General features: G+C 51.3%; 1 protein-coding gene across 6 annotated transcripts in view; it reads right to left on the bottom strand.

The window, feature by feature from the left end:
- Positions 1-6,945: 6,945 nt before the first annotated feature.
- The window catches only part of HAO2 (hydroxyacid oxidase 2), a 77,864-nt gene continuing 58,863 nt past the window's right edge, over positions 6,946-25,946 (bottom strand). The window contains exons 1-8 of one of the 6 annotated variants that reach the window (XM_064142981.1): positions 21,022-21,229; positions 16,014-16,167; positions 13,899-14,050; positions 12,463-12,746; positions 10,983-11,198; positions 9,258-9,370; positions 7,412-7,481; positions 6,946-7,236 (exon numbers count right to left, since the gene is read on the bottom strand). In XM_064142981.1, the coding sequence (XP_063999051.1) occupies positions 7,201-7,236; positions 7,412-7,481; positions 9,258-9,370; positions 10,983-11,198; positions 12,463-12,746; positions 13,899-14,050; positions 16,014-16,144 (1,002 nt within the window). In that variant the 5' untranslated portion in view covers positions 16,145-16,167; positions 21,022-21,229 and the 3' untranslated portion in view covers positions 6,946-7,200. Of the gene's footprint in view, positions 7,237-7,411; positions 7,482-9,211; positions 9,371-10,982; positions 11,199-12,462; positions 12,747-13,898; positions 14,051-16,013; positions 16,168-17,241; positions 17,338-21,021; positions 21,230-25,946 lie in introns of those variants that run through there. The other 5 variants (XM_064142975.1, XM_064142980.1, XM_064142978.1 and 2 more) reach the window with 5 other exon arrangements.

Below are 25,946 nucleotides of genomic sequence, written 5' to 3'. Positions count from 1 at the left end.
ACTTATTTACAGCAGCTAGTTACAGTATATACAGTTACAGACAGAAATAGACAAGGTAAAAGGTAACACAGAAGCACAACTCCCCTCCCAGAAACCTGAGTCCCCAGGAGGGGCTCTCAACCACCCCTGCACCTTTCCCCTGCCCCTCTCAACCTTACCCCAGCCCCCAGGAAGAATGGAGGTTCAGCCAAGAGGTTAAGAAGCAAAGGTGAGTGGCAGGTGAGGTCAGGGAGATGTAGCTCAGTCCGAAGCCAGCCAGAAAGTGCAGACAAAATGGCCAGAGTGTTATCTGGTGTTTACATTCTTCTTCAGCAAGGCTCTGAGGGAAGGAGACACCACCCTTGGTTTTTCTTTTCACAGCCTATGGTCTGGTTTTTTTCTCACCAAAACATTCTAGCCTGCTTCAGACTAGCACACAAGGTCTGCACCTAGAAGTGATCCTGCATGCCTGAATCCTCAGAGAGTAATCCTTGATGGTCATAGTTCTCTGCAAGTGCACTTGCTTGCTGCAATACATTGTTAACACAGGCTGGATGTTAGGAGGAAGTTGTTGGCAGAGAGAGTGATTGGCACTGGAATGGGCTGCCCAGGGAGGTGGTGGAGTTGCTGTGCCTGGAGGTGTTGAAGCCAAGCCTGGCTGAGGCACTTATTGCCATGGTCTGGTTGGTTGGCCAGGGCTGGGTGCTAGGTTGGGCTGGGTGAGCTTGGAGCTCTCTTCCAACCTGGCTGATTCTATGATTTCATGGTTGATTCTAGGCTTTGCTTCAACATCTCCAGGGACAGCAACTCCACCACCTCCCTGGGCAGCCCATTCCAATGCCAATCACTCTCTCTGACAACAACTTCCTCCTCACATCCAGTCTAGACCTCCCCTGCCACAACTTCAGGCTGTGACCCCTTGTTCTGCTGCTGGGTGTCTGGCAGAAGAGCCTACCTGTCCAAAACATAGGGGAAATGCCCAGGTGTTTCTCCCTTAGGATTATCCCTTAGGGATAGGGATACACTGCTACTGAAGCAAGATGATAACTAGGTAGTTGCTTAAGTGAGAAGGAAGTCAACAGGAGGCCCAACATAGGCTGAAATTGCTGGAATCAGTGATTTCACTCACAGCTGGTACAGATGTCCAAAAATGCTTTGTTTGCTGTGGCTCTCCTGCGAGGGAGCAGCTCTGCTGTGAGCACAGACTGAACGAGTTGGGGCTGTTGAGTTGTTCAGCAGGAGAGTGGTGAGAGGCTGGAGTGGGTTGCCCAGGGAGGTGGTTGAGGCCCCATGGCTGGAGGTGTTTGAGGCCAGGCTGGCTGAGGCTGTGTGCAGCCTGCTCTAGGGTAGGGTGTCCCTGGGCATGGCAGGGGGTTGGAACTGGCTGCTCCTTGTGGTCCCTTCCAACCCTGACTGATTCGGTGCTTCTTATAAACTCCCTTTTTTATCCAACCATGCATTTTGGTCGCTCGTTAAGGTGAGCCCTGCAGGAAAGCTACAGAAGTAGCACCCCCCACACTGATGCTTTATTAGCTCCTTATTTGTGTTCTAAACAAAACTGGGTCAGATTTATTGTTTGCTTCTTCATTTAATTTTAACATTCTGTCAGTTTGATTTTTCAGAGGAAAAATGACCCTGCAAGAAATGGGAGAGAAATCAAACCCACTTCTGTTGGCAAAAAGTTTCTCTATGACAAAGGTGACAAATTTTGGCAACCATCTCGAACACAGCATCCTTGAAAATCCTTCCCTTACCCCAACAAAGCTGTAAAATAATTGTTATCAGTGCTTCTTTCCTTGGCTTCTCTCAGGCAGGACCTTGACTTTCTTATCAGAAGCTGCTGCAAATTAATTTTGTGCAGTTGCTTGCATTCTGCAAGAGAAAAATAACTGAGCAAAGCCTGCTGCTGCAATGGTGTTCTCTGGAGCAGTTCTCTTACTGCAGGAAAAGAAAGAAAATGCCTTAAAGAGTCATTATAAAAACCAGACAACACCACACAGCCTCTGGAGATTGAAATCATTCCCTTATGCCACGCTTGCTCATTGGAATGCCCAACATTAGTCAGGGTGATGCGTTGTATGAGCATATGAAGACCTGAAAAAGACCTTGGAGTCTGGGTGCACAGCAGGCTGCCCATGAGCCCCTTGGAGTCTGGGTGCACAGCAGGATGCCCATGAGCCCCTTGGAGTCTGGGTGCACAGCAGGCTGCCCATGAGCCCCTTGGAGTCTGGGTGCACAGCAGGCTGCCCATGAGCCCCTTGGAGTCTGGGTGCACAGCAGGCTGCCCATGAGCCCCTTGGAGTCTGGGTGCACAGCAGGCTGCCCATGAGCCCCTTGAGTCTGGGTGCACAGCAGGCTGCCCATGAGCCCCTTGGAGTCTGGGTGCACAGCAGGCTGCATATGAGCTCCTTGGAGTCTGGGGCACTCTACCCTAGAGCAGGCTGCACACAGCCTCAGCCAGCCTGGCCTCAAACACCTCCAGCCATGGGGCCTCAACCACCTCCCAGGGCAACCCACTCCAGCCTCTCACCACTCTCCTGCTCAACAACTTCCTCCTCACAGCCACTCTCACTCTCCCCACCTCCAGCTTTGCTCCATTCCCCCCACTCCTGCCACTCTCTCACAGCCTCAAAAGTCCCTCCCCAGCTTTTTTGGAGCCCCCATCCTATGCCCATGAACTGAACTCCCAGATGCTGACAGCTCAGGGAAAGCATCTGCACTTTGAAATGCAGATTCACTCACAGAAATCTTCTGCCCTTCAGTGTGGAATGCACTGGTCCCTGCTGCAAGAAGTTTCCTCTTGCTCCCAGTTTGCACATTGACAAGAGGCAACAAGACATTTTAAATATTAACTTCTGGGCAGCTATGCTGAGGTAGACTCTGCACAGACACAAGTTCTCAAGGTGAGGAATTGCTGTAAGACACTTTAATTAAGGACTGAAGACAACCACCTTAAGAAGTGCAGCATCCTGCAGCTGGGTCGGGGCAATGCCAGGCACAACTGCAGGCTGGGCAGTGAGTGCCTGGAGAGCAGCCCTGAGCAGAGGGACTTGGGGGTGCTGCTGGAGGAGAAGCTCAACAGGAGCCAGCAGTGTGCACTTGCAGCCCACAAAGCCAAGCAGAGCCTGGGCTGCAGCAGCAGCAGTGTGGCCAGCAGGGCCAGGGAGGGGATTCTCCCCCTCTGCTGTGCTCTGCTGAGACCTCACCTGCAGTACTGCAGCCAGCTCTGGAGCCTCCATTCCAAGAGGGATGTGGAGATGCTGGAGTGTGTCCAGAGCAGGGCCAGGAGGATGCTCAGAGGCTGCAGCAGCTCTGCTGTGTGCACAGACTGAAAGAGTTGGGGCTGTGCAGGCTGGAGCACAGGAGGCTCCCAGGTGACCTTCTTGTGGCCTGCCAGGATCTGCAGGGGGCTCTGACAAACCTGTCAGAGGCTGATCAACCAGACCATGGCACTAAGTGCCCCAGCCAGGCTTGGCTTCAACACCTCCAGGGACAGAGACTCCACCACCTCCCTGGGCAGCCCATTCCAATGCCAATCACTCTCTCTGACAACAACTTCCTCCTAACATTCACTCACCAAGCAGCTTTCTTTTTCTCTCAGAAAATGCTTTCTGCAGCCTCTTTCACCTAGAGGTGCTCCTCCATGCTAGTTGATTACAGCAACACAGCAGTATGGCAAGGCACAGATGTACTGTGTGGCTCTCTAAGGTTTCTATGATGACCCCAAGCAGTTTAGGTAGAAAGGAGTCTCTGGAGGTCTCTCACTCAACCACTTCTGCTTGAGCTGATCAGGACCTTGCTCAGTCTCCAGTTCTAAGGAAGGAAATTCCACAGCCTGTCTGTTATAGCATCTCCCCACACTCAGGGTGAATTTCTTTCCCACCAGTTCCTAGCTGGGATTGTCCTCATTGCAGCTGGAGCCCATTGCCTGTCACCCTTTTACTGCGCACGTCCTAGAAGCGTAGCTGCAGCTTCTGTTCCCTTCAACTGTGTAGTAAAAGATAGTGCTGTGATGCAACCCCTCAGTGCCTTTAGCCTTCTCAGGACTGAGCACACACAGTTGTCTCTGTCTTGTACATCCTTGAAGTCCATCAAATTGCACGACAAGAAATCATTCATCTGCCTTATCTGCTAGGCGAGGTTTATTATTACTGGAACAGAGAGGAAGGCTCCCCAGTGAAGGTCCCTGGGAGATCACTGCAGACACTCTAATCTCTGCAAGAAATTCAGGTCTAAACAGAGTGAGCTACAAGGACTAACTTCTCTCCTCTGCCTCGTAAGGCAAATTTAAAGTAGGCCTTCTGCAGAAGGGCACATCTTGACAGTGTGGCTTCCTCTGTACCCGTCGAGCATGTGAGCACCAGGCTGCCACTTGCAGAGCAATGAGAGTTGCCTTTTTGCCCCAGAGAGGCAGTATTCTGCCATAGCACTGCCTTGCCTTTGAAAACTCAGATGAAGAGCAGCTTTATAACTTGCCCCCTGGATGCACATACCCAATCCTCTAGCAGCATCCCCTTGGTACTGATAGCAGTGGCATGATGCTCAGACAAACCTGTCAGAGGCTGAGCTAAACAGCATGTCCCAACGGCTCAGAAAAGACTTGGTTTGAGTTAAGTTTCTGAGAGGTGCTAAGTGAGCATCCTGTTTGTACTCACTGTCCTGAAGATCCCCTCTTGCATGAGCTCAGACCCCCCAGGAGCTCCCCAGTATGCAACAACTGGAACAAATGGAGGGCTAAGCAGAGCCTGGGCTGCAGCAGCAGAAGTGTGGCCAGCAGGGCCAGGGAGAGGATTCTCCCCCTCTGCTCTGCTGAGACCCCACCTGCAGTACTGCATCCAGCTCTGGAGCCCCCATTCCAAGAGGGATGTGGAGATGCTGGAGAGTGTCCAGAGCAGGGCCAGGAGGATGCTCAGAGGCTGCAGCAGCTCTGCTGTGAGCACAGACTGAAAGAGTTGGGGCTGTGCAGGCTGGAGCAGAGGAGGCTCCCAGGTGACCTTCTTGTGGCCTGCCAGCATCTGAAGGGGGCTACAAAAAAGCTGGGGAGGGACTTTTGAGGCTGTCAGGGACTAGGGACAGGACTGAGGGGAATGGAGCAAAGCTGGAGGTGGGGAGAGTGAGAGTGGCTGTGAGGAGGAAGTTGTTGAGCAGGAGAGTGGTGAGAGGCTGGAGTGGGTTGCCCAGGGAGGTGGTTGAGGCCCCATGGCTGGAGGTGTTTGAGGCCAGGCTGGCTGAGGCTGTGTGCAGCCTGCTCTAGGGTAGGGTGTCCCTGGGCATGGCAGGGGTTTGGAACTGGCTGCTCCTTGTGGTCCCTTCCAACCCTGCCTGAGTGGATGATTCTAAGAAGCCAGGCAAAGAATGCAGAGTGAGCCTGTGCATGCTGACATAGGTTAGCACCTGCCTGACTGCTCAGCTGCATGGACTGCAAGACCACCACTCTCGACTGTCATAGCTGGAACTGAGCTCCTGTCACCTGACACACATAGGAGGTGAAGGCTTCCTGCTGTGCCAGGTGATGCTGATTCTGAGCCATCATTTCAGAGTAACTGGACAGACAAGGGGGGCTCAGTTCTGGAAAGCCCCTAGCACACCCAGCATGCCCAGTACAACTGGGCAGTGGGCCTGGCTAAGAAATCACCCCTGGGAAATGCTAAGTGATCCTCAGAAAAGCCTGCATGTTCAACGAGGCAGCCAGGGGGAAGAAGAGAAGCTCCAACCTGCAGTCGGAGAGCTCCCCACCCACTCTCTGCAAAGGGACTTTCGGGATGACTCCAGGGTGACCTTTCCTCTCTCTGCGTGGGGGTATTGCTTGCTTTTCTTTCTCTTTCCTCCCCCATCTCTCTTTCTCTTTCCCTCTCCTCATCCCTGCCTATCCTCACATGTGTGCAATACAACCTGCCTATGCATTTGACACCATTTGTGCCTTAATTCTGTGCCCAAGAATCTGAACCCCCCCATACCTGGAACTCCTCTGAACTGGGACAAAGCCTGATCAGGAAGCTCTTAAACAAATCACAGAATCAGAGAATGTCTCAAAATGAAAGTGATCCATCAGGGTCATCAGATTCAACTCCCTGCTCCTCCCAGAACTACCTAAAGCTAAACCATGCAACTAATACTAAACCATGCACCCACCAGTGTCCTCCCCTGGGCAGTCTGTACCACTGCTTAATCGCTCCTTCAGGGAATGCATTTTCCCTAATATCCACCTAAATCTTCCCTGACACGACTTGAGGACATTTCCTCTCAGCCTGGGAGAAGAGACTGACTTCCACCTCACTCCAGCCTCCAAGGAGTTGTAGAGAACCAGAAGGTCCCCCCTTGGTCTCCTTATCTACAGAGTAAACAACCCCACTTCCATCAGCTGCCCCTCTTAGGTAAAGCAGATTCCTTTGCCCGTAACACTTGTGGCAAATGAAGCAAACCAACCAGTTCTGTGACCAGTCACAAGTGGAGTACCTCAGGGCTCAGTTCTGGGGCCAGTCTTGTTTAGTCTCTTCATCAGTGGCCTGGCTGGGGGGATCGAATGCACCCTCAGCAAGTCTGCAGGTGACACCAACTGAAGCAGAAGTGTCAATCTGCTGGAGGGTGGGAATCTGCAGAGGGATTGGGACAGGCTGCAGCCATGGGCTGAGGCCAATTGCATGAGGTTTAACAAGGCCAAGTGCCAGGTCATGCACTTTGGCCACAACAACCCCCAGCAGCCCTACAGGCTGGGGCTGGAGTGGCTGGAGGGTAGCCTGGCAGAAAAGGACCTGGGGGTGTTGGTGGCCAGCAGTGTGCCCAGGTGGCCAAGAAGGCCAACAGCATCCTGGCCTGGGTCAGCAATGGTGTGAGCAGCAGGAGGAGGGAGGTGCTCATGCCCCTGTACTCAGCACTCGTGAGGCACAAGACATAGCTGCCCATGTCTGGCTGCCTGGCATGGCAAAGCTTGGGAGTCAGGCCTAGCTCCAGTTACTCCAGGGACCAGCAATTTAAAATAGATGTATTTAAGCAAGTCACAGTTACCAGAGTGTTGGAGAACCCATCTGGCTTTTGGCAGGCCTTTGCTAAGACCAAGCCTTTCTGAGCTGCTCAGGAGTTGCCTGAAGGACTCAGCAGACACTCATGGCACATTTGCTTTTTGCATCCCCCCATCGCTCTCTTCAGTCTGTGGGACCTTGGTGTGAGCTGCTTGTCTTTGGTGGGCATTGCAGGAGGCTCTTCACAGCTTAGAGAACTCCACTAGGTGTCGGCCAACCTCTGCAACGCTGGCACAGCCTGAAACAGAGAGAAGCAAACAGCTGGTGAGAAATGCCTGCGGGTTAACCTCGGAAGGCTGCCTGGCAAAGCCCTGGTCTAGTCTTGCAGGAGTCATGTGGGGATAGGGTCACCAGTCAAGGTCTTGCTTGCAGAAGCCCTTCTCCTCAGTGGCATCTTCATGCAAAGTGCTTACCAGCCAAAGCCATCGACAGGCGGAACTCATCCTGCAGAACCCGCAGCACCTCTTGGACACCTTCTTCACCCTGCTCCAACAAAGCAAGCAGTCAGAGTGGAAGGAGCAGCAGCCCAGAGCAACACCACAGAATGCTCCCACCCTCAGAGCCGGGGCAGTCCCTTGGGTCCTGCCAACTCCAGCCTCTCATAGGGGTGAACAATGAATGCCACAGGAGGGACGGGCTCAGTTCACCACAGAGTCATTTAGATGCTTTCCCTTTGGTGGTGCAGGGGAAGAAAACAAAGCTGGTTTTCACTTCTGACCTGTGGTGGGGTTTTGCCTTAGCTGTCAGTTAACCTCCATCAGGGTTGGGTGTGTTGTTGTTGTTTTTTAAATGCCAAACTTTACAAAACTAACAGCATTTTGTGTAGCAATGAGAGATTTCTATATGGTACAGCAGGAAAAACTTTAGTCAGGCACCAGGCTGAACCTTTACAAATGGTGCACTGTGCATTTTCCTCCAAGGAAGTACCACCCAGCAGCTCAAAAACAATAAAAGGTACAGATGACTTTGATTTCACTGCAAAACGTTGAGAGGTGGTTGTTTGGGTGGGGGTTTCATCTGTTTTTAATTTATGTTGATTTTTATTTCTTGCAAGAAAGAAAACTTTGGGTGGAGACAAAGTCAGTGCTTGTTCATTCCCTTAGTCTAGTGTATGCTGGGCCAATGCCACTGAGATACACAGAATCATAGAATCAGCCAGGTTGGAAGAGAGCTCCAAGCTCAGCCAGCCCAACCTAGCACCCAGCCCTGGCCAACCAACCAGACCATGGCACTAAGTGCCTCAGCCAGGCTTGGCTTCAACACCTCCAGGCACAGAGACTCCACCACCTCCCTGGGCAGCCCATTCCAATGCCAATCACTCTCTCTGACAACAACTTCCTCCTAACATCCAGCCTAGACCTCCTCTGCCACAGCTTGAGGCTGTGTCCCCTTGTTCTGTTGCTGGGTGCCTGGCAGCAGAGCCCAACCCCACCTGGCTACAGCCTCCCTGCAGGCAGCTGCAGGCAGCAATGAGCTCTGCCCTGAGCCTCCTCTGCTGCAGGCTGCACACCCCCAGCTCCCTCAGCCTCTCCTCACAGGGCTCTGCTCCAGGCCCCTCACAGCTTTGGCGCCCTCCTGTGGACACCTTCCAGTACTGCAACATCTCTCTGCAATGGAGGAGCCCAGAACTGGATACAGCACTCAAGGGGTGGCCTGAGCAGTGCTGAGCACAGGGGCACCAGAACCTCCCTTGTCCTGCTGCCAATCCAGGCCAGGTTGCCATTGGCTCTGCTGCCCACCTGGGCACTGCTGCCTCAGCTTCAGCTCCTCTCTACCAGCACCCCCAAGGCCCTCTCTGCCTGGCTGCTCTCAGCCACTCTGGCCCCAGCCTGGAGTGCTGCTTGGGGTTGCTGTGGACCAAGTGCAGAACCCTGCACTTGGCCTTGTTCAGTTTCATCCCCTTGGCCTCTGCCCACCCATCCAGCCTGGCCAGGTCCCTCTGCAGGGCTCTCCTACCCTCCAGCAGCTCCACACTGCTCCTAGCTTGGTGTCATCTGCAAACTCACTGATGCTGGACTCAATCCCCTCATCCAGATCACCACTAAAGATATAGAAGAGGACTGTGCCCAGCACTGACCCCTGGGGCACACCAATGGTGACAGCTGCCAACTGGCTGTGGCACCATTGACTACCACTCTCTGGGCCCTGCCCTCCAGCCAGTTCTTGACCCATTTCAGAGTGAGGTGCAGCTCTAGAAGCTGGAAGCTCCTTACCTTGTAAGCCAGCCCCCACAGAGCTGGCCTTCCAATAAAGACACACCTTGCTCCCAGTGCCAGTGCCTTCAGCACGTCGCTTCCTTTTCGTATGCCGCCATCCAAATAAACTTCCACTCTGCCTTGCACTGCCTCCACGACCTCCACCAGAGCATCGATCTGCAAAGCAGCAGCAAGGCTCACCTTGAAGCCAGCTTTTGATCCCAAGAGAAATAGGAGATACCCCAAAGAGACGAGCAGGGAGGCAATGCTTTATTAGTACCCCTTCTCAGTGTGTGCTGATGCAGTACAAGCAGCCCAGCAACAAAAGCTGCAGGACAAAGTGCAGACAAGCCCAGACTCACAGCATGGTGGGGGTTGGAAGGGACCTCTGATGAACATCTAGCGCAACCCCTCTGCTAGAGCAGCATCAGCTAGACTAAATCACACAGAAATATGTCTAAGCAGGTTTGGAGTGCCTCCAGAGATGGAGACTCCACAATCTCTCTGGGCAGCCTGCCCCAGTGCTCTGTCACCCTCAAAGAGAAGGTTCCCCTGATGTTTACATAGACCCTTCCGTGTTCCAGTTTGTATCCACTGTGCCTTGCTCTGTCGGTGGACACCACTGAGAAGAGCATTGCTCCCTCCTGCCAGTACTGGAGCTGTAGGTATTGATAAGCGTTAATGAGGTCCCCTCTGCTGCTCAGTCTCCTCCAGGCTGAACGGCCCAAGGTTTCTCATCACAACAGAGGTGCTCCAATCCCTTCATCATCTTAGTGACTCCCCACTAGATTCTCTCCAGGGTCTCCGTGTCTCTCCTGAACTGGAAGCTCAGAACCGGACGCAGCACTCCAGGTGTGGCCTCACCAGACCAGAGCAGAGGCAAGCAGCTCCCTCGACCCGCTGGCCACTGCTCTGCGTCCATGCCGGGCTGTCACTGCGCCTCTTGTCCACAAGGGCGCGCTGTCGGCTCATGCGCAGGCATTGTCCCCTGGGCACTAATGCCCTGCTCTAGCGCTCTGCTGATGCCGATAGCCTTTCCTAGCAGCTCTGACTGACCAAAAGGCATCCTTTGTCCTGGCTTTGTGGAAGATCTTTAAAGCACATTTCAGTTGTAAGGATTGCCATTAACACATCACTGCCATTTGAGACGAGGCTTGTAAACCAGAGCTGATGTCAACCTTCCCTCTGACTCTGCTCTAACTCCCTAAGCTTGCATTGCAACCTAATCCTGGTGACCATCAGTCAGAATTTTTCTCTAGGTAAGCTTTACTTTCTCTTTCTCTGGCTCACAGCAGACAAAGTACTCCCATTTAGGCTTGAGTGTGTCAATATGCAAAGCAGATCTCTTCTTAAATGCAGCTGCGTTGTTCTTGCATTCCCTGGCACAGGGGACCAATGGCAATAATTAACTGACACTTAGAATCGATTACCTTAAAAGTCTTTCCCAACTGAAATGATTCTATGATTCTCTCACTTGTACACTTTTGGTTCCAGAGCTTTGTTCCAGTTTTGCTGCAGCGTGCAAAGAGCACTCATGCACTGCAACATCTCATGAAGATGAAGGCAGGGAACTCTTGCTGACTCAGGCCAGTAGCTTGTCTAGCAGTTCTGTGGGGTCAGTGCTGCTTACAGAACCCTCCCATAAAGCTGAGCAAATACTGAAGTGGAAGTAAAAGAGCTAAAGCACATTTGCACACAGCCACATGGCAAAAACAAGTCCACCAGGAGCACAGAGATACTCAGGTCAGTGCAAATGTGCACACAATAAATGCGCAGGGGACATACTTACAGTGGCAGGTCCTCCATCCAGCTGCCTTCCACCATGATTTGACACAATAATTCCCTCAACTCCATGTCTCACTGCCAGCTCTGCATCTTCCTTTGTCAAGATCCCTTTGATGATGATGGGCAGCTTGGTCAGGCTTCGCAGCCAGTAGATATCGTTCCAGGTAACCGAAGGGTCTAAGCTGTTGGGCGGCAGCCCATACTCAGAGCGGTCTTCTCCCTGCAGCCACAGGCCAGGCACAGACTCACAGCAGCAGTCAGGTTGGAAGGGACCACAAGGATCAGCCAGTCCAAACCCCCCTGCCATGCCCAGGGACACCCTACCCCAGAGCAGGCTGCACACAGCCTCAGCCAGCCTGGTCTCAAACACCTCCAGCCATGGGGCCTCAACCACCTCCCTGGGCAACCCACTCCAGCCTCTCACCACTCTCCTGCTCAACAACTTCCTCCTCACAGCCACTCTCACTCTCCCCACCTCCAGCTTTGCTCCATTCCCCCACTCCTGCCACTCTCTCACAGCCTCAAAAGTCCCTCCCCAGATTTTTTGTAGCCCCCTTCAGATCCTGGCAGGCCACCAGAAGGTCACCTGGGAGCCTCCTCTGCTCCAGCCTGTACAGCCCCAACTCTTTCAGGCTGTGCTCACAGCAGAGCTGCTGCAGCCTCTGAGCATCCTCCTGGCCCTGCTCTGGACACACTCCAGCATCTCCACATGCAGTACTGCAGGTGGGGTCTCAGCAGAGCACAGCAGAGGGGGAGAATCCCCTCCCTGGCCCTGCTGGCCACACTGCTGCTGCTGCAGCCCAGGCTCTGCTTGGCTTTCTGGGCTGCAAGTGCACACTGCTGGCTCCTGTTGAGCTTCTCCTCCAGCAGCATCCTCAGGTCCCTCTCCTCAGGGCTGCTCTCCAGCCAGTCCCTGCCCAGCCTGCAGTTGTGCTTGGCATTGCCTCTACCCAGCTGCAGGACACTGCACTTGGTCTTGTTGAACCTCCTGGGCTTGGCTTGTGCCCACCTCTGCAGCCTGCCCATATCCCTCTGGATGGATCCCTGCCCTCCAGCCTGGCTGCTGCACCACACAGCTTGGTGTGGGCAGCAAACGTGCTGAGGCTGCACTCAGTGCCTCTGTCCATGGCACCCACAATGACAAGGGAATCTCATCTCAGCTGTAACAATGCAGAGGCCCCTTTGAGTCTCTCTCTCTACCCTAGAAGGAACCAATAAAACTTCCTAACAGGCATGTCCATCAGCTCCAGAAAGAAATGTGTTCCCAGAGGAGAATAATCACAGTGCCTGTAAGAAAGCTGGACTGAGATTTTGAAGCCAAAACCCAGGCTGGCAGGAGGTCAAGCGAGGACACCACCATACCAGAAGGGCAGAAGCTATGCCCTGGGCTACAAGAGATACCAAAGCAGCTGCTACCCCGTGGGCACTGCCTCACGTGGCAGACAGCAGGACAGTGAATGAAAGGACAGGCTCACTTCACAAACCTCAAAGGCTCCTTCCAAGTTCTTCAGTTTCATGTGGGGAGGAAGACGGAAACCATTGCGGACATCATCGCGTCTTTTGCCAGTGTAGGGCAGATCTGCAGTGAGGACAAGGCCCTGGAATCCCAAAGCCTCTGCCCGTTGGACCAGCTGCTGGGAGACAGCCCTGTTGCGGTAGATGTAGAGCTGGAACCAGCGCAGGCCGCCGGGAGCCGCCTCCGAGATCTCCTGCAGCGTGCAGGTGGAGTAGGTGCTGGCAATGTAGCAGCTGTTCATGGCTCTGGCTGCTGCGGGGGGGAAGATACTCATAATCGAGGTCATTCCACTGTGCTGCCAGACACCAGCTACAAATGCTGTTAACAGATGCTTTCCAGGCAGTGCCTGAGCTCCTGCCGTGCTCTCCTGCTAGCAAGCAGAGAGCTCTACTCATTGGCACAGGTGCCCTTGGAACTAGAAATAGCTACCACTGATGGAGTTGATTGGCCAGGGCTGGGTTGGACTGGATGAGCTTGGAGCTCTCTACCAACCTGGTTGATTCTTTGATCGTATGCAAAGCCTGGCTGAGGCACTTAGTGCCATGGTCTGGTTGATTGGCCAGGGATGGGGGCTGGGTTGGGCTGGATGAGCTTGGAGGTCTCTTCCAACCTGGTTGATTCTATGATTCTAAGAGACCAACACTCACCTGGCTACAGCCTCCCTTCAGGTAGTTGTAGAGAGCAAGGTCTCCTCTCAGTCTCCTCTTCTCCAGACTAAACAACCCCCGTTCCCTCAGATGTTCCTCACAATATCTGTTCTCCAGACTCTTCACCACCTTTGTTGCCCCTCTCTGGACCCTCTCCAGCATCTCAGTGTCTTTCTTGTAATGAGGACCCCAAAACTGAACCCAGCACTGAAGGTGAGACCTCACCAATGACTATGTCCTGTAGAAAGACGCTGCCAAATACACTCCCTGCACACAGAAACACACCCAACTCCCAAATTCCCAAGGCTCAGCCCTCCAGGCCCACCACAGGATTTGGGAAAGATGCTCCACTTTCTCCAAGTGAGACACTGCTCTTGCCAGCAACAAGGAGTTTACAGACTGAATCCTATCCTCCTCTTTCATGTCCTAACCAGAGACCACAGGACCTGGTGCATCGCCGGCACACACCAGGAAAGTGCCCACAGGCTCTGTCTGCAGTTTGCAGTAGTCTCCACACAGCTGATCTCACAATATTGGTAGCTGGAAAGTAAAGCAAATTCTGCAGAGCTCTCCATCCCTTCTGTGTCACCAGAGACAAGTGAGTCACTCACAAACAGGGCTGCTGGAAAGTGCAGAAGGAGTCTACCCCTTCAGACCCCTGAACATTTTGCTCAGTCACATTTCAAGCCATCCTAAGAGATTCTTGAGGCTTTTCCACAACCCTCTTTGCTACTTTGGCCACAAAGCAGATGAGTACCTCTGGCAGTGCTTTTCTCTCCATCAGGCCATGCCAGCTGGTGGAAGCCAGTGGGGGCAATTCCTACCGGAAAGCTGATTTCAGTTCCCAGGAGTTTGGTGCTGATGTCCATCACGGACACATCCCGCAGCATACGAGGCCGGAAACGGATTCTGGGAGACAAAAGTAGCCTTGAGTGCTGTGTCCAGTCCTGGCTCCCCAGTGCAAGAGAGATGTTGAGGTGCTGGAAGGTGCCCAGAGAAGGGCAACAAGGCTGAGGAGGGGCCTGGAGCACAGCCCTGTGAGGAGAGGCTGAGGGAGCTGGGGGTGAGCAGCCTGCAGCAGAGGAGGCTCAGGGCAGAGCTCATTGCTGGACATAACTACCTGAAGGGAGGCTGTAGCCAGGTGGGGTTGGGCTCTGCTGCCAGCAACCAGCAACAGAAGGAGGGGACACAGTCTGCAGAGGAGGTCTAGGCTGGATGTTAGGAGGAAAATGCTGCCAGAGAGAGTGATTGGCATTGGAATGGGCTGCCCAGGGAGGTGGTGGGGTCACTGTGCCTGGAGGTGTTGAAGCCAAGCCTGGCTGGGGCACTTAGTGCCATGGTTTGGTTGCTTGGCCAGGGCTGGGTGCTAGGTTGGGCTGGATGAGCTTGGAGCTCTCTTCCAACCTGCTTGATTCTATGATTCTCTTTGTCTTTTCTGTTCATTTTCAGAGGTCAATTCAGCCACTATCACTATTCATTAGTCCCATATCCTGCTTACTGGCCACAGTGCACTGTTTCTGCATTTACCACCTTAGCTCTCCAGGTCTTCTCCTCCTATTGTCCATTCCACAGATTCCTTCTACTTCCAGCCCAGTCCAAGGATGCTGTATTCCACTCTACCACTGTATGACTGTCTTCACTGTATGTGTGCCTGCTCTCACTGTCTGTTACACGTACCCCGGATCTCACACCACTTGCATGTAGGCTTTGTCCCATTCACCAGATGCTCCTTAATGCATCTCTGTGTTACAGCCATTCACCCCCTTTCCTGTCAAACCCTACCCTGCCATTTGCCAGGACTCTCAGCAACACTTATGCATCAAGCACATGCACTGAGTGCAGCCTCAGCAAGTTTGCCAACAACATCAAGCTGAGTGGTGCAGCAGACAGGTTGGAGGGCAGAGATGGCATCCAAAGGGACCTGGAAAGGCTGCAGAGTTCATGAGGTTCAAAAAGACCAAGTGCAAGGTCCTGCAGCTGGGTCGTGGCAATGCCAAGCAGAACTGCACACTGGGCAGTGAGTGCCTGGAGAGCAGCCCTGAGGAGAGGGACTTGGGGGTGCTGCTGGACCAGAAGCTCAACAGGAGCCAGCAGTGTGCACTTGCAGCCCAGAAAGCCAAGCAGAGCCTGGGCTGCAGCAGCAGCAGTGTGGCCAGCAGGGCCAGGGAGGGGATTCTCCCCCTCTGCTGTGCTCTGCTGAGACCCCACCTGCAGAACTGCATCCAGCTCTGGAGCCCCCATTGCAAGAGGGCTGTGGAGATGCTGGAGTGTGTCCAGAGCAGGGCCAGGAGGATGCTGAGAGGGCTGCAGCAGCTCTGCTGTGAGCACAGCCTGAAAGAGTTGGGGCTGTGCAGGCTGGAGCAGAGGAGGCTCCCAGGTGACCTTCTTGTGGCTTTCCAGGATCTGAAGGGGGCTACAAAAAAGCTGCTGGGGAGGGACTTTTGAGGCTGTGAGGGAGTGCCAGGAGTGGGGGAAATGGAGCAAAGCTGGAGGTGGGGAGAGTGAGAGTGGCTGTGAGGAGGAAGTTGTTGAGCAGGAGAGTGGTGAGAGGCTGGAGTGGGTTGCCCAGGGAGGTGGTTGAGGCCCCATGGCTGGAGGTGTTTGAGGCCAGGCTGGCTGAGGCTGTGTGCAGCCTGCTCTGGGGTAGGGTGTCCCTGGGCATGGCAGGGGGGTTTGGACTGGCTGATCCTTGTGGTCCCTTCCAAGCCTGACTGATTCTACAACTCAATATGTTACTCAGGTACTTCTTGCTTGGGCACCACCTTAGAAGGATGAGGTCTAAGGAATCTTTGCTTGTGAAGTCCAAACTTCTGCACAAAAACACAGTGTAATAGGTTCCAGTGCCATACTCCTCATTTCCTCCTCATCTTACCTTTTATATGCCAGGATGTTTTCATCTCGAGTGCTGCAGTCATCTGCTCCAGCTGCAATAAAGTCCCAAGCAATCTTGGGTAAGTACTTCTTAGCATGAGCTTCAAAGTCTGACAGACACACCATGGCCATTGCTGAAGGCAGCTGGGTGGACCCTGAAAAGAATGTCACAGAGCAGAAATCAGAATCACTGGAAAAGACATTCGAGTCCAATTGTTAGCTAACTGCAGCACGGCTGGGGCTAAGCTTGAGGAGATGTGAGGAGGAAGTTGTTGAGCAGGAGAGTGGTGAGAGGCTGGAGTGGGCTGCCCAGGGAGGTGGTTGAGGCCCCATGGCTGGAGGTGTTTGAGGCCAGGCTGGCTGAGGCTGTGTGCAGCCTGCTCTAGGGTAGGGTGTCCCTGGGCATGGCAGGGGGTTGGAACTGGCTGCTCCTTGTGGTCTCTTCCAGCCCTGCCTATGATTCTAAGCTATATCCCTCAGCACTGCATTTCTTCATCTTTGAAACACCACCAGGGATGGGGATTCAACCACCTCCCTGGGGAGCCTATTCAAGTCTTTTGAGAACTCTTTCCATGAAGAAGTTTATTCTAATATCCAACCTAAACCTCCCCTGCTACAACTTGAGGCCATTTCCTCTCATCCTATCACCTGTAACAAGGGAGAAGGGACCAAAAACTCACCTTGCTCCAACCTCATTTCAGGCAGTTGTAGAGAGCAAGGTCTCCCCTCAGTCTCAACAATCCCAGTTCATAGAATCACAGAACCAAGCAGGCTGGAAGAGACCTCCAAGCTCAGCCAGTCCAACCTAGCACCCAGCCCTGGCCAATTAACCAGACCATGGCACTAAGTGCCCCAGCCAGGCTTGGCTTCAACACCTCCAGGCACGGCCACTCCACCACCTCCCTGGGCAGCCCATTCCAATGCCAATCACTCATCCACTCCCCAGAAGTTCCATTCTCCAGACCCTTCAGTGTTGTTTTGTCTTATCTGATAGGATTAGGTACCAGGAGATACAAGGATCCCAGTCCCTCTCTGTACACCTTAAAGCCACCACACACTGCTGGCAGCAGAAGGCTTGGTACCTCACACATCCTGATGCAGTGTGCATCACTGACCACAGCTAGAATGCTCAAACACAGCACGCACAAAAAGACCCCAGGCCAAGTCCTACTGTAGCAAAATAAATAGGAGCTTGAAACAATCCAACCCAATTGTCTTCCAAGCCACACCTCAGGTCAGTCTTACTGTGGGTTTCACAGAGAGCTGCTGGAGACAAGTTCCTTTACTTCACATTCACCACTGGACTGGGCTTGAGGAGGGCTTGTCTGGGAGCAGTCACTGCTGTTTCTGGAGTCAATAAGCAACCAGCAGAGATTAATGCTCAATCCTGCAGTAAACTTTGTCCTGTTTGTGCAACACTAACTCTGTTTGGCTACCAGATAATTAAAGTGTCCTTCCAAAAATGGCCACCACCTTGCCAGCAACATGATTGCTTGGGGAACAGCACCAGAGCAGTAGCATTCAGCAGCAGCTGGAGGCTGTCTCATAGGATCATTTTGTTTGGAGAACACCTTTAAGATCATGGAGTCCAACTGTTACTTTACACTACCAAATCTGGCAGAGTGTCCCTCAGCACCACATCTCTGCAGCCCTTCAACACCTCCAATGGGGAGGGGCCTGGAGCACAGCCCTGTGAGGAGAGGCTGAGGGAGCTGAGGGTGTGCAGCCTGCAGAAGAGGAGGCTCAGGGCAGAGCTCATTGCTGGCTACAACTCTCTGCAGGGAGGCTGCAGAGGTGGGGTTGGGCTCTGCTGCCAGGCACCCAGCAACAGAACAAGGGGACACAGCTTCAAGCTGTGCCAGGGCAGGTCTGGGCTGGATGTCAGGAGGAAGTTGTTGGCAGAGAGAGTGATTGGCATTGGAATGGGCTGCCCAGGGAGGTGTTGAAGCCAAGCCTGGCTGGGGCACTTAGTGCCATGGTCTGGTTGGTTGGGCAGGGCTGGGTGCTAGGTTGGATCTGGATGATCTCTGGTTGATTCTATGATATTAGAAAGGACTTCTTCACTGAAAGGCTTCTCAAACACTGGAAGAGGCTCTCTAGGGAGGCCAGGTTTGAACTGCCATCTCTGGAAGAGTTTCAAACAGGCAGAGATGGGGTGCTGAGGGATATAGCTTAGCACCAGCCTTGGAAGAGTTTGAGAATGGTTGGACTTGATGATCTTAAAAGGTCTTTCCCAACCAAAACAATTCTGTGATTTTATCTATTCTAGTGTCTTCTAAAATACTTTAAAACACAGCCTTCAGAGCTCACTATCCACAGACACCACAACAAGCTGGTGGTGCTCTGCACCCTTGGCTTGCTTCCTTTCCCAGGGCAAGCCATGCAGAAGACAACCTTCAGGGCAATTCTGAAGAGAGGAGCTAAGTGACACCTCTGCCTGTGCACAACAGAGTGCTCTCCGGGGAAGGGAATGGAAGGGCAGGGGAAGGGAATGGAAGGGCAGGGGAAGGGAATGGAAGGGCAGGGGAAGGGAATGGAAGGGCAGGGGAAGGGAATGGAAGGGCAGGGGAAGGGAATGGAAGGGCAGGGGAAGGGAATGGAAGGGCAGGGGAAGGGAATGGAAGGGCAGGGGAAGGGAATGGAAGGGCAGGGGAAGGGAATGGAAGGGCAGGGGAAGGGAATGGAAGGGCAGGGGAAGGGAATGGAAGGGCAGGGGAAGGGAATGGAAGGGCAGGGGAAGGGAATGGAAGGGCAGGGGAAGGGAATGGAAGGGAATAACTTCTCTTGCTCTCCCTCCACTAGATGTCCTCTTTGGATCATATTTATGGATCTGTCAGTAACAACAACAAAACCCCATCATTCCTTGCTGTGCTGCCAGGCCAGATGGTCTCAAAACTGATATGATCACGTCACAAGAGTGCCTGCTAAAATGTTTCAAGATCTTCATTCTCTGTGCTTTACTCTTAACATGTTGTTGTGCAGAGCAAAGCAATAAATGTAGCTGCGTCTGGTCTGACTCTATCTTAGTTCCAGTCTTTGGGTTATCTGCAGGTTCCCCTGGCTTATTTCTTATTATTTCAGCACTCCCTGGCTCACACTAAGCACTCAAGTCCATGGGTTTTCATAGGCAACATAAATTCATATTAATTAAAAATAGTCTCTGACTACTTTGGAGAGGAGAGGTGAAACAAATGGCATCCTGGGCTGGCTCAGGAGCAGTGTGGGCAGCAGGACAAGGGAGGTTCTTCTGCCCCTGTGCTCAGCACTGCTCAGGCCACACCTTGAGTGCTGTGCCCAGTTCTGGGCTCCTCCATTCAAGAGAGATGTTGCAGTACTGGAAGGTGTCCACAGGAGGGCGACAAAGCTGCGAGGGGCCTGGAGCAGAGCCCTGTGAGGAGAGGCTGAGGGAGCTGGGGGGGTGCAGCCTGCAGCAGAGGAGGCTCAGGGCAGAGCTCATTGCTGTCTGCAGCTGCCTGCAGGGAGGCTGTAGCCAGGTGGGGTTGGGCTCTGCTGCCAGGCACCCAGCAACAGAAGAAGGGGACAGAGTCTCAAGCTGTGCCAGGGCAGGTCTAGGCTGGATGTTGTTAGGAAGTTGTTGTCAGAGAGAGTGATTGGCATTGGAATGGGCTGCCCAGGGAGGTGGTGGAGTGGCTGTGCCTGGAGGTGTTGAAGCCAAGCCTGGCTGGGGCACTTAGTGCCATGGTCTGGTTGATTGGGCAGGGCTGGGTGATCTGCTCTACTCCAACCTGGCTGATTCTGTCATTCTATTCTCTAAATCTGGCTACTAAGAGGCTTTACTTTGCATCTGAATATATTAGTTTCTTTCAGCAACAGACTCAAGGGAGCTGTTGTCAAATAAGCAGTATTTTCTCTGATACTAGTTAGACTTCTGAGATAGCTGTGAGACTCTGAAATTCTAAGGACATAAAAACTTGTTCCAGAAATAACTCTTTTTGTTAGAGTATATACTCTAGATATACACTCACATTAGAGTACATACTATATACTCTATATAGACTTATCATAGAACCACAGAATCAGTCAGGGCTGGAAGGGACCACAAGGAGCAGCCAGTTCCAAACCCCTGCCATGCCCAGGGACACCCTACCCTAGAGCAGGCTGCACACAGCGCACTCTCCCCACCTCCAGCTTTGCTCCATTCCCCCCACTCCTGCCACTCCCTCACAGCCTCAAAAGTCCCTCCCCAGCAGCTTTTTTGTAGCCCCCTTCAGATGCTGGCAGGCCACAAGAAGGTCACCTGGGAGCCTCCTCTGCTCCAGCCTGCACAGCCCCAACTCTTTCAGTCTGTGCTCACAGCAGAGCTGCTGCAGCCTCTGAGCATCCTCCTGGCCCTGCTCTGGACATACTCCAGCATCTCCACAGCCCTCTTGCAATGGGGGCTCCAGAGCTAGATGCAGTACTGCAGGTGGGGTCTCAGTAGAGCACAGCAGAGGGGGAGAATCCCCTCCCTGGCCCTGCTGGCCACACTGCTGCTGCTGCAGCCCAGGCTCTGCTTGGCTTTCTGGGCTGCAAGTGCACACTGCTGGCTCCTGTTGAGCTTCTCCTCCAGCAGCACCCCCAAGTCCCTCTCCTCAGGGCTGCTCTCCAGCCACTCACTGCCCAGCCTGCAGTTGTGCTTGGCATTGCCTCGACCCAGCTGCAGGACCTTGCACTTGGTCCTGTTGAAGCCCATTATATTCGTTATATATACTTATATTAGAGTACATACTCTGCTGTCTTGGTTCTCATTTACTTTTCCAGAGACTCAAATAAATTTGATAGGACCAATAACAATTTTATAGAGTGCCCTTCCCTCTCCCCCCTTCTTTCCCAAAAGAAAGGGACCAGATGGAGAGAGAGGAAAGGTAAGCACACCCAAATACATCAATCTCACTCGATTTGGAAGTTAAAAAAAAGAAAAGTTTAACAGTAACTTAAAAGGTATCTGAGGTAGGGAAGTTACAAAGGCACAGGGGAGGGAAAGCAAATACAAACTGTGTAAATACTACCCCATTTTGATGGTGATGGCCACGTGGTGAAACAACGAGGAGCAGGCTGGTGATGCTGGGAGGCAGGGAGCAGAGCAAGTGAAACAGGCAGTCCCCCTGCTTTTATGGCTCTTTAGGCAGGAAGGGGGAGTGGGCAAACCACCACCTGGGAGTGGTCAGACCCGCCCCTGGGGAGGGGGCAAGACCACCTAGGGTCAGGTTCAAGGTCACTCCCCCTGGAGGGTTAACCCTGTACGTATGCATTCTCTATGTACTTAGAGTACATACTCTATACTCTCTATGTACTTATATTGGAGTACACACTCTGTACTCTCTATGTACTTATGTTAGAGTACATATTATATGCTCTCTATATACTTATGTTAGAGTACACACTCTATACTCTCTATGTATTTATGTTAGAGTACATATTATATGCTCTCTATATACTTATGTTAGAGTACACACTCTGTACTCTCTATGTACTTATATTGGTGTAGATATTATATGCTCTCTATATACTTATGTTAGAGTACACACTCTATACTCTCTATGTACTTATGTTAGAGTAGATATTATATGCTCTCTATATACTTATGTTAGAGTACACACTCTATACTCTCTATGTATTTATGTTAGAGTACATATTATATGCTCTCTATATACTTATGTTAGAGTACACACTCTGTACTCTCTATGTACTTATATTGGTGTAGATATTATATGCTCTCTATATACTTATGTTAGAGTACACACTCTGTACTCTCTATGTACTTATGTTAGAGTAGATATTATATGCTCTCTATATACTTATGTTAGAGTACACACTCTATACTCTCTATGTATTTATGTTAGAGTACATATTATATGCTCTCTATATACTTATGTTAGAGTACACACTCTGTACTCTCTATGTACTTATGTTAGAGTACATATTATATGCTCTCTATATACTTATGTTAGAGTACACACTCTGTACTCTCTATGTACTTATGTTAGAGTACATATTATATGCTCTCTATATACTTATGTTAGAGTACACACTCTGTACTCTCTATGTACTTATGTTAGAGTACATATTATATGCTCTCTATATACTTATGTTAGAGTACACACTCTATACTCTCTATGTACTTATGTTAGAGTAGATATTATATGCTCTCTATATACTTATGTTAGAGTACCTACTCTATACTCTCTATGTACTTATGTTAGAGTACATATTATATGCTCTCTATATACTTGTATTAGAGTACATACTCTATACACTCTATATAATTATATTAGAGTACATGTTATACACTCTATATATGTTTATATTAGAGTACATAGTCTGTACTCTCTCTATATTAGTATTAGAGTACAAATTATATACTCTCTATATGCTTAGAGTACCTACTATATACTCTAGATATACTTATATTAGAGTACATATTATATACTCTCTGTATGCTTATATTAGAGTACCTAGTATATACTCTAGATATACTTATAATAGAGTATATACTATATTCTAGATATATTAGAGTACATATTATATGCTCTCTATATGCTTATATTAGAGCACATACTATAAACTCTCTCTATACTTATATCAAAGCAAATACTATCTATTCTATATATACTTATAGTAGAGTCCCTACTATATACTCTCTCCGTACTTTGAGTGCATGCTATATACTCTCTACATGCCTATATTAGAGTACCTACTATGTACTCTGCTCTATCCCCAGAAAAGGTGGATAGTTTTGAAGCTCTTAAATTCTTCCACTAGAGTACAACAAACGCCAAGGAAACCTTGCTGCTGCCTTCTGACCAGTGAAGCAAACGTTGCAGGAAGTACTGACGCATCTGACCCAGCCTTGCAGGTGGAGTGGTCAAGCAGCCAACAGCTAAAGCTCCCCACTTCTTTTTGCACAGACCTGCACAGCTGGGGTTTTGCTTGCTTTTCAGCACCGACACCATCAAAGGCTTGCGAAGCCGACCACAAAGACCCTCTGTAAACCTCTGCTCCAGTTCCTCTTCCAGTCCTGACGCTTATTATTTCTAGTTGGGTTTGTTTGCTTTCCACAGATGGCAAATCACAGCGGGTCAGGCTGGTGTCTTATCTTTACCAATGCATCCACCAGTGGTGGGTTCAGTCTGGGACTGTCCCACACCCCAGGGAGGAATCTGCTGCACTTGGTGTAGATAACTCAGTTCACATAACAGTTTGCATACAACACCACTGGGTTTCCTTATCGGATGCCTTTCCTGGGCATATGCCTCATGTCTGGGAGGGAGAAGCTTTTCTCTGGTGTGTCAGTCATGCAAGGCAGTTCTCCAAAACCTAAATATTTAGCCATGGCTCCGTTGTGAGTGATGGCAGGAAAACTCAGACTGAACATTGCCAAGAGTTTTTGCCTATACAACTCAGTCCTCACTTGCTTTGACTTTTGTCATGTTGGAATCGTCCTAAGCTGAAATTTCCCATCCTTGGTCTGAATTATTTTTCTGGTTTATTTTGGGTTTGTTTTTTTTTTTTTTTTTGTTGTTGTTGGTTTGGTTTTGTTTTGTTTTGTCTTTTTCCAGTGGTGGTAGTTTTGTTTTGATTTTTTTGGTGGGTTTTGTTTGGGGTTTTGTTTGTTTGTTTGTTTGTTTTTCCAAATGTCTCACTGAAATCTGGTGCAGCAATTTCCAAGGATGAGGTTAGCAGAAACAATAACTGTTGGCCCACGCTGCAAATCTCTTAGAGTGGTTTTGCTGCAGCTCAGTTGCTTCGTGCAGGGGCCTGAAATTAGCAGGGCTGATCCCTGGAGGAATCAGCCTGTACTTGCTGTCCCTATGAAAATCTATCCAGATCTGACCTAGCAGTAAATCACTGCTCTCTGCTAGCACATGCACATGCTCAGCAGAGCTTGTCTGAGATCCAGATGTTACCGGTACTGAGGACCTGCCTGATGCAGAGCATGCTTCTGCCCATGGCCAAAGGAACTCAGCCCCAAATACAAGCAAATTGTATCTCCCAACCTCCCACTTCCTCATGCCACCTGTGCTTGGATTCAGCCTTAAACAGAACTGGAGAGGAAAAGGAAGGGAAAGTGGTTCAAAAGAGCAGTTGCAGGACAGGACACAGGGACAGGCAGAGACAACAAGGTCAGAGATAGAGCAGATGGGAGCTCAACAAAGCAGAGACATATCAGAGTGACAGGCCTCTAAGGGGACAGAAGAACCGCAGAATCAGGCAGGGTTGAAAGGGACCACAAGGAGCAGCCAGTTCCAACCCCCTGCCATGCCCAGGGACACCCTACCCTAGAGCAGGCTGCCCACAGCCTCAGCCAGCCTGGCCTCAAACATCTGCTGCTCTCAGCACAGGGGAAGTTTCACCTGGATCTCCTGTCCCATAATTGAAGTCATTATCCGCCTCTCCTGGGCACAGCAAAAGATTTGTTCTTGTTCTCTTTGGGTCAAACTGGCAAACTTTACAGTTTTTAAAGACAATTTCTGGGCCACCCCACCCTGCTGTCTCTTTTTAAATCAAGTCATGCAAAGTCCTTTGGTCTTTTCTCTTAAGCCATGAGACTTCTGGTCTTCTGGTATCAGGGCTGTGGAGATGCTGGAGTGTGTCCAGAGAAGGGCCAGGAGGATGCTCAGAGGGCTGGAGGTCTGCTGTGAGCACAGACTGAAAAGCAGGAGTATGACAGAAGAATATGTTTCTGTTCATTACTCAGCAGTGTGTTCCTTATTGCTTCAGATGTGCCATTGCACCCTGAGACAAAGAAAGGAGGCAAACACTGTTCTTCATCTCTCTAGACAGAGAAGTAAGCTCATCTCTTGTTCAACTAGGACAAGAGTCAAGCTCCCAGAAGGGAACCACTCTAAGCTGGTTTCTTTTTTTTTGCTAAAGATGTTGAGAGGAAATAGATCTAATTAAAAATAATCATCCCAAACACCATAACACATCCAAGATACCTCTTTGGAGAAGCAGAGAAAACTAATATGTGATACACTGGAGGTCTTTGAGCAACAGTGTCAGAGAAGGGCAATGAAGCTGGGGAGAGGCCTGGAGCACAGCCCTGTGAGGAGAGGCTGAGGGAGCTGGGGGTGTGCAGCCTGCAGCAGAGGAGGCTCAGGGCAGAGCTCATTGCTGTCTGCAGCTGCCTGCAGGGAGGCTGTAGCCAGGTGGGGTTGGGCTCTGCTGCCAGGCAAGCAGCAACAGAACAAGGGGACACAGCCTCAAGCTGTGCCAGGGCAGGTCTAGGCTGGATGTTGTTAGGAAGTTGTTGGCAGAGAGAGTGATTGGCATTGGAATGGGCTGCCCAGGGAGGTGGTGGAGTGGCCATGCCTGGAGGTGTTGAAGCCAAGCCTGGCTGGGGCACTTAGTGCCATGGTCTGGTTGCTTGGGCAGGGCTGGGTGCTAGGTTGGGCTGGGTGAGCTTGGAGCTCTCTTCCAACCTGCCTGATTCTGTGATTCTATGATACTGCGAAAGAGCCACAGACTTCATGGTGATGGAAGGACAGAAAACAAGGAGATGTTCATGACTCCCAGTCTGAATGAGCATGTGCACTCAAAACCACAACTAAGAGGTTCCTTCCAGCTTTGAGCCAGAATTAGGACTCTGCAGTCCCAGAGCTGATGCCTCCAGGAAAGTGAAAAGATGCTGGTGCCTTGGAGGTTGGCTTGTCTTTGTTGTTACTGCCTGGAGTCTAGCACAGTTACACTCCTCTCTTGAAAGCAGAGGATGTGCTCTCAAGAAGCCACAGCATGAGATCAAAGGGCTGCCCTGCTCCAAAGCTGACCCACTCCAGAGGCAGTCTTCTGGCTGACACCAAGTCCAAGCCAAGGAAGTGGCTGAGTTGAGGCAGCATGACACTGCTTGCACATTGATCTGTGGCAGCTCTCCTCTGAGAGGCTTCCCTATCTCACAGCAGCATCCCATGCTTGAGACACACCAGCGTCTCCAGGT

The sequence above is a fragment of the Pogoniulus pusillus genome, chromosome 5, assembly GCF_015220805.1.
Source record: "Pogoniulus pusillus isolate bPogPus1 chromosome 5, bPogPus1.pri, whole genome shotgun sequence".
In the NCBI taxonomy this organism is placed as follows: domain Eukaryota; kingdom Metazoa; phylum Chordata; class Aves; order Piciformes; family Lybiidae; genus Pogoniulus; species Pogoniulus pusillus.
This window is presented reverse-complemented; position numbering and strand designations above follow the sequence as displayed.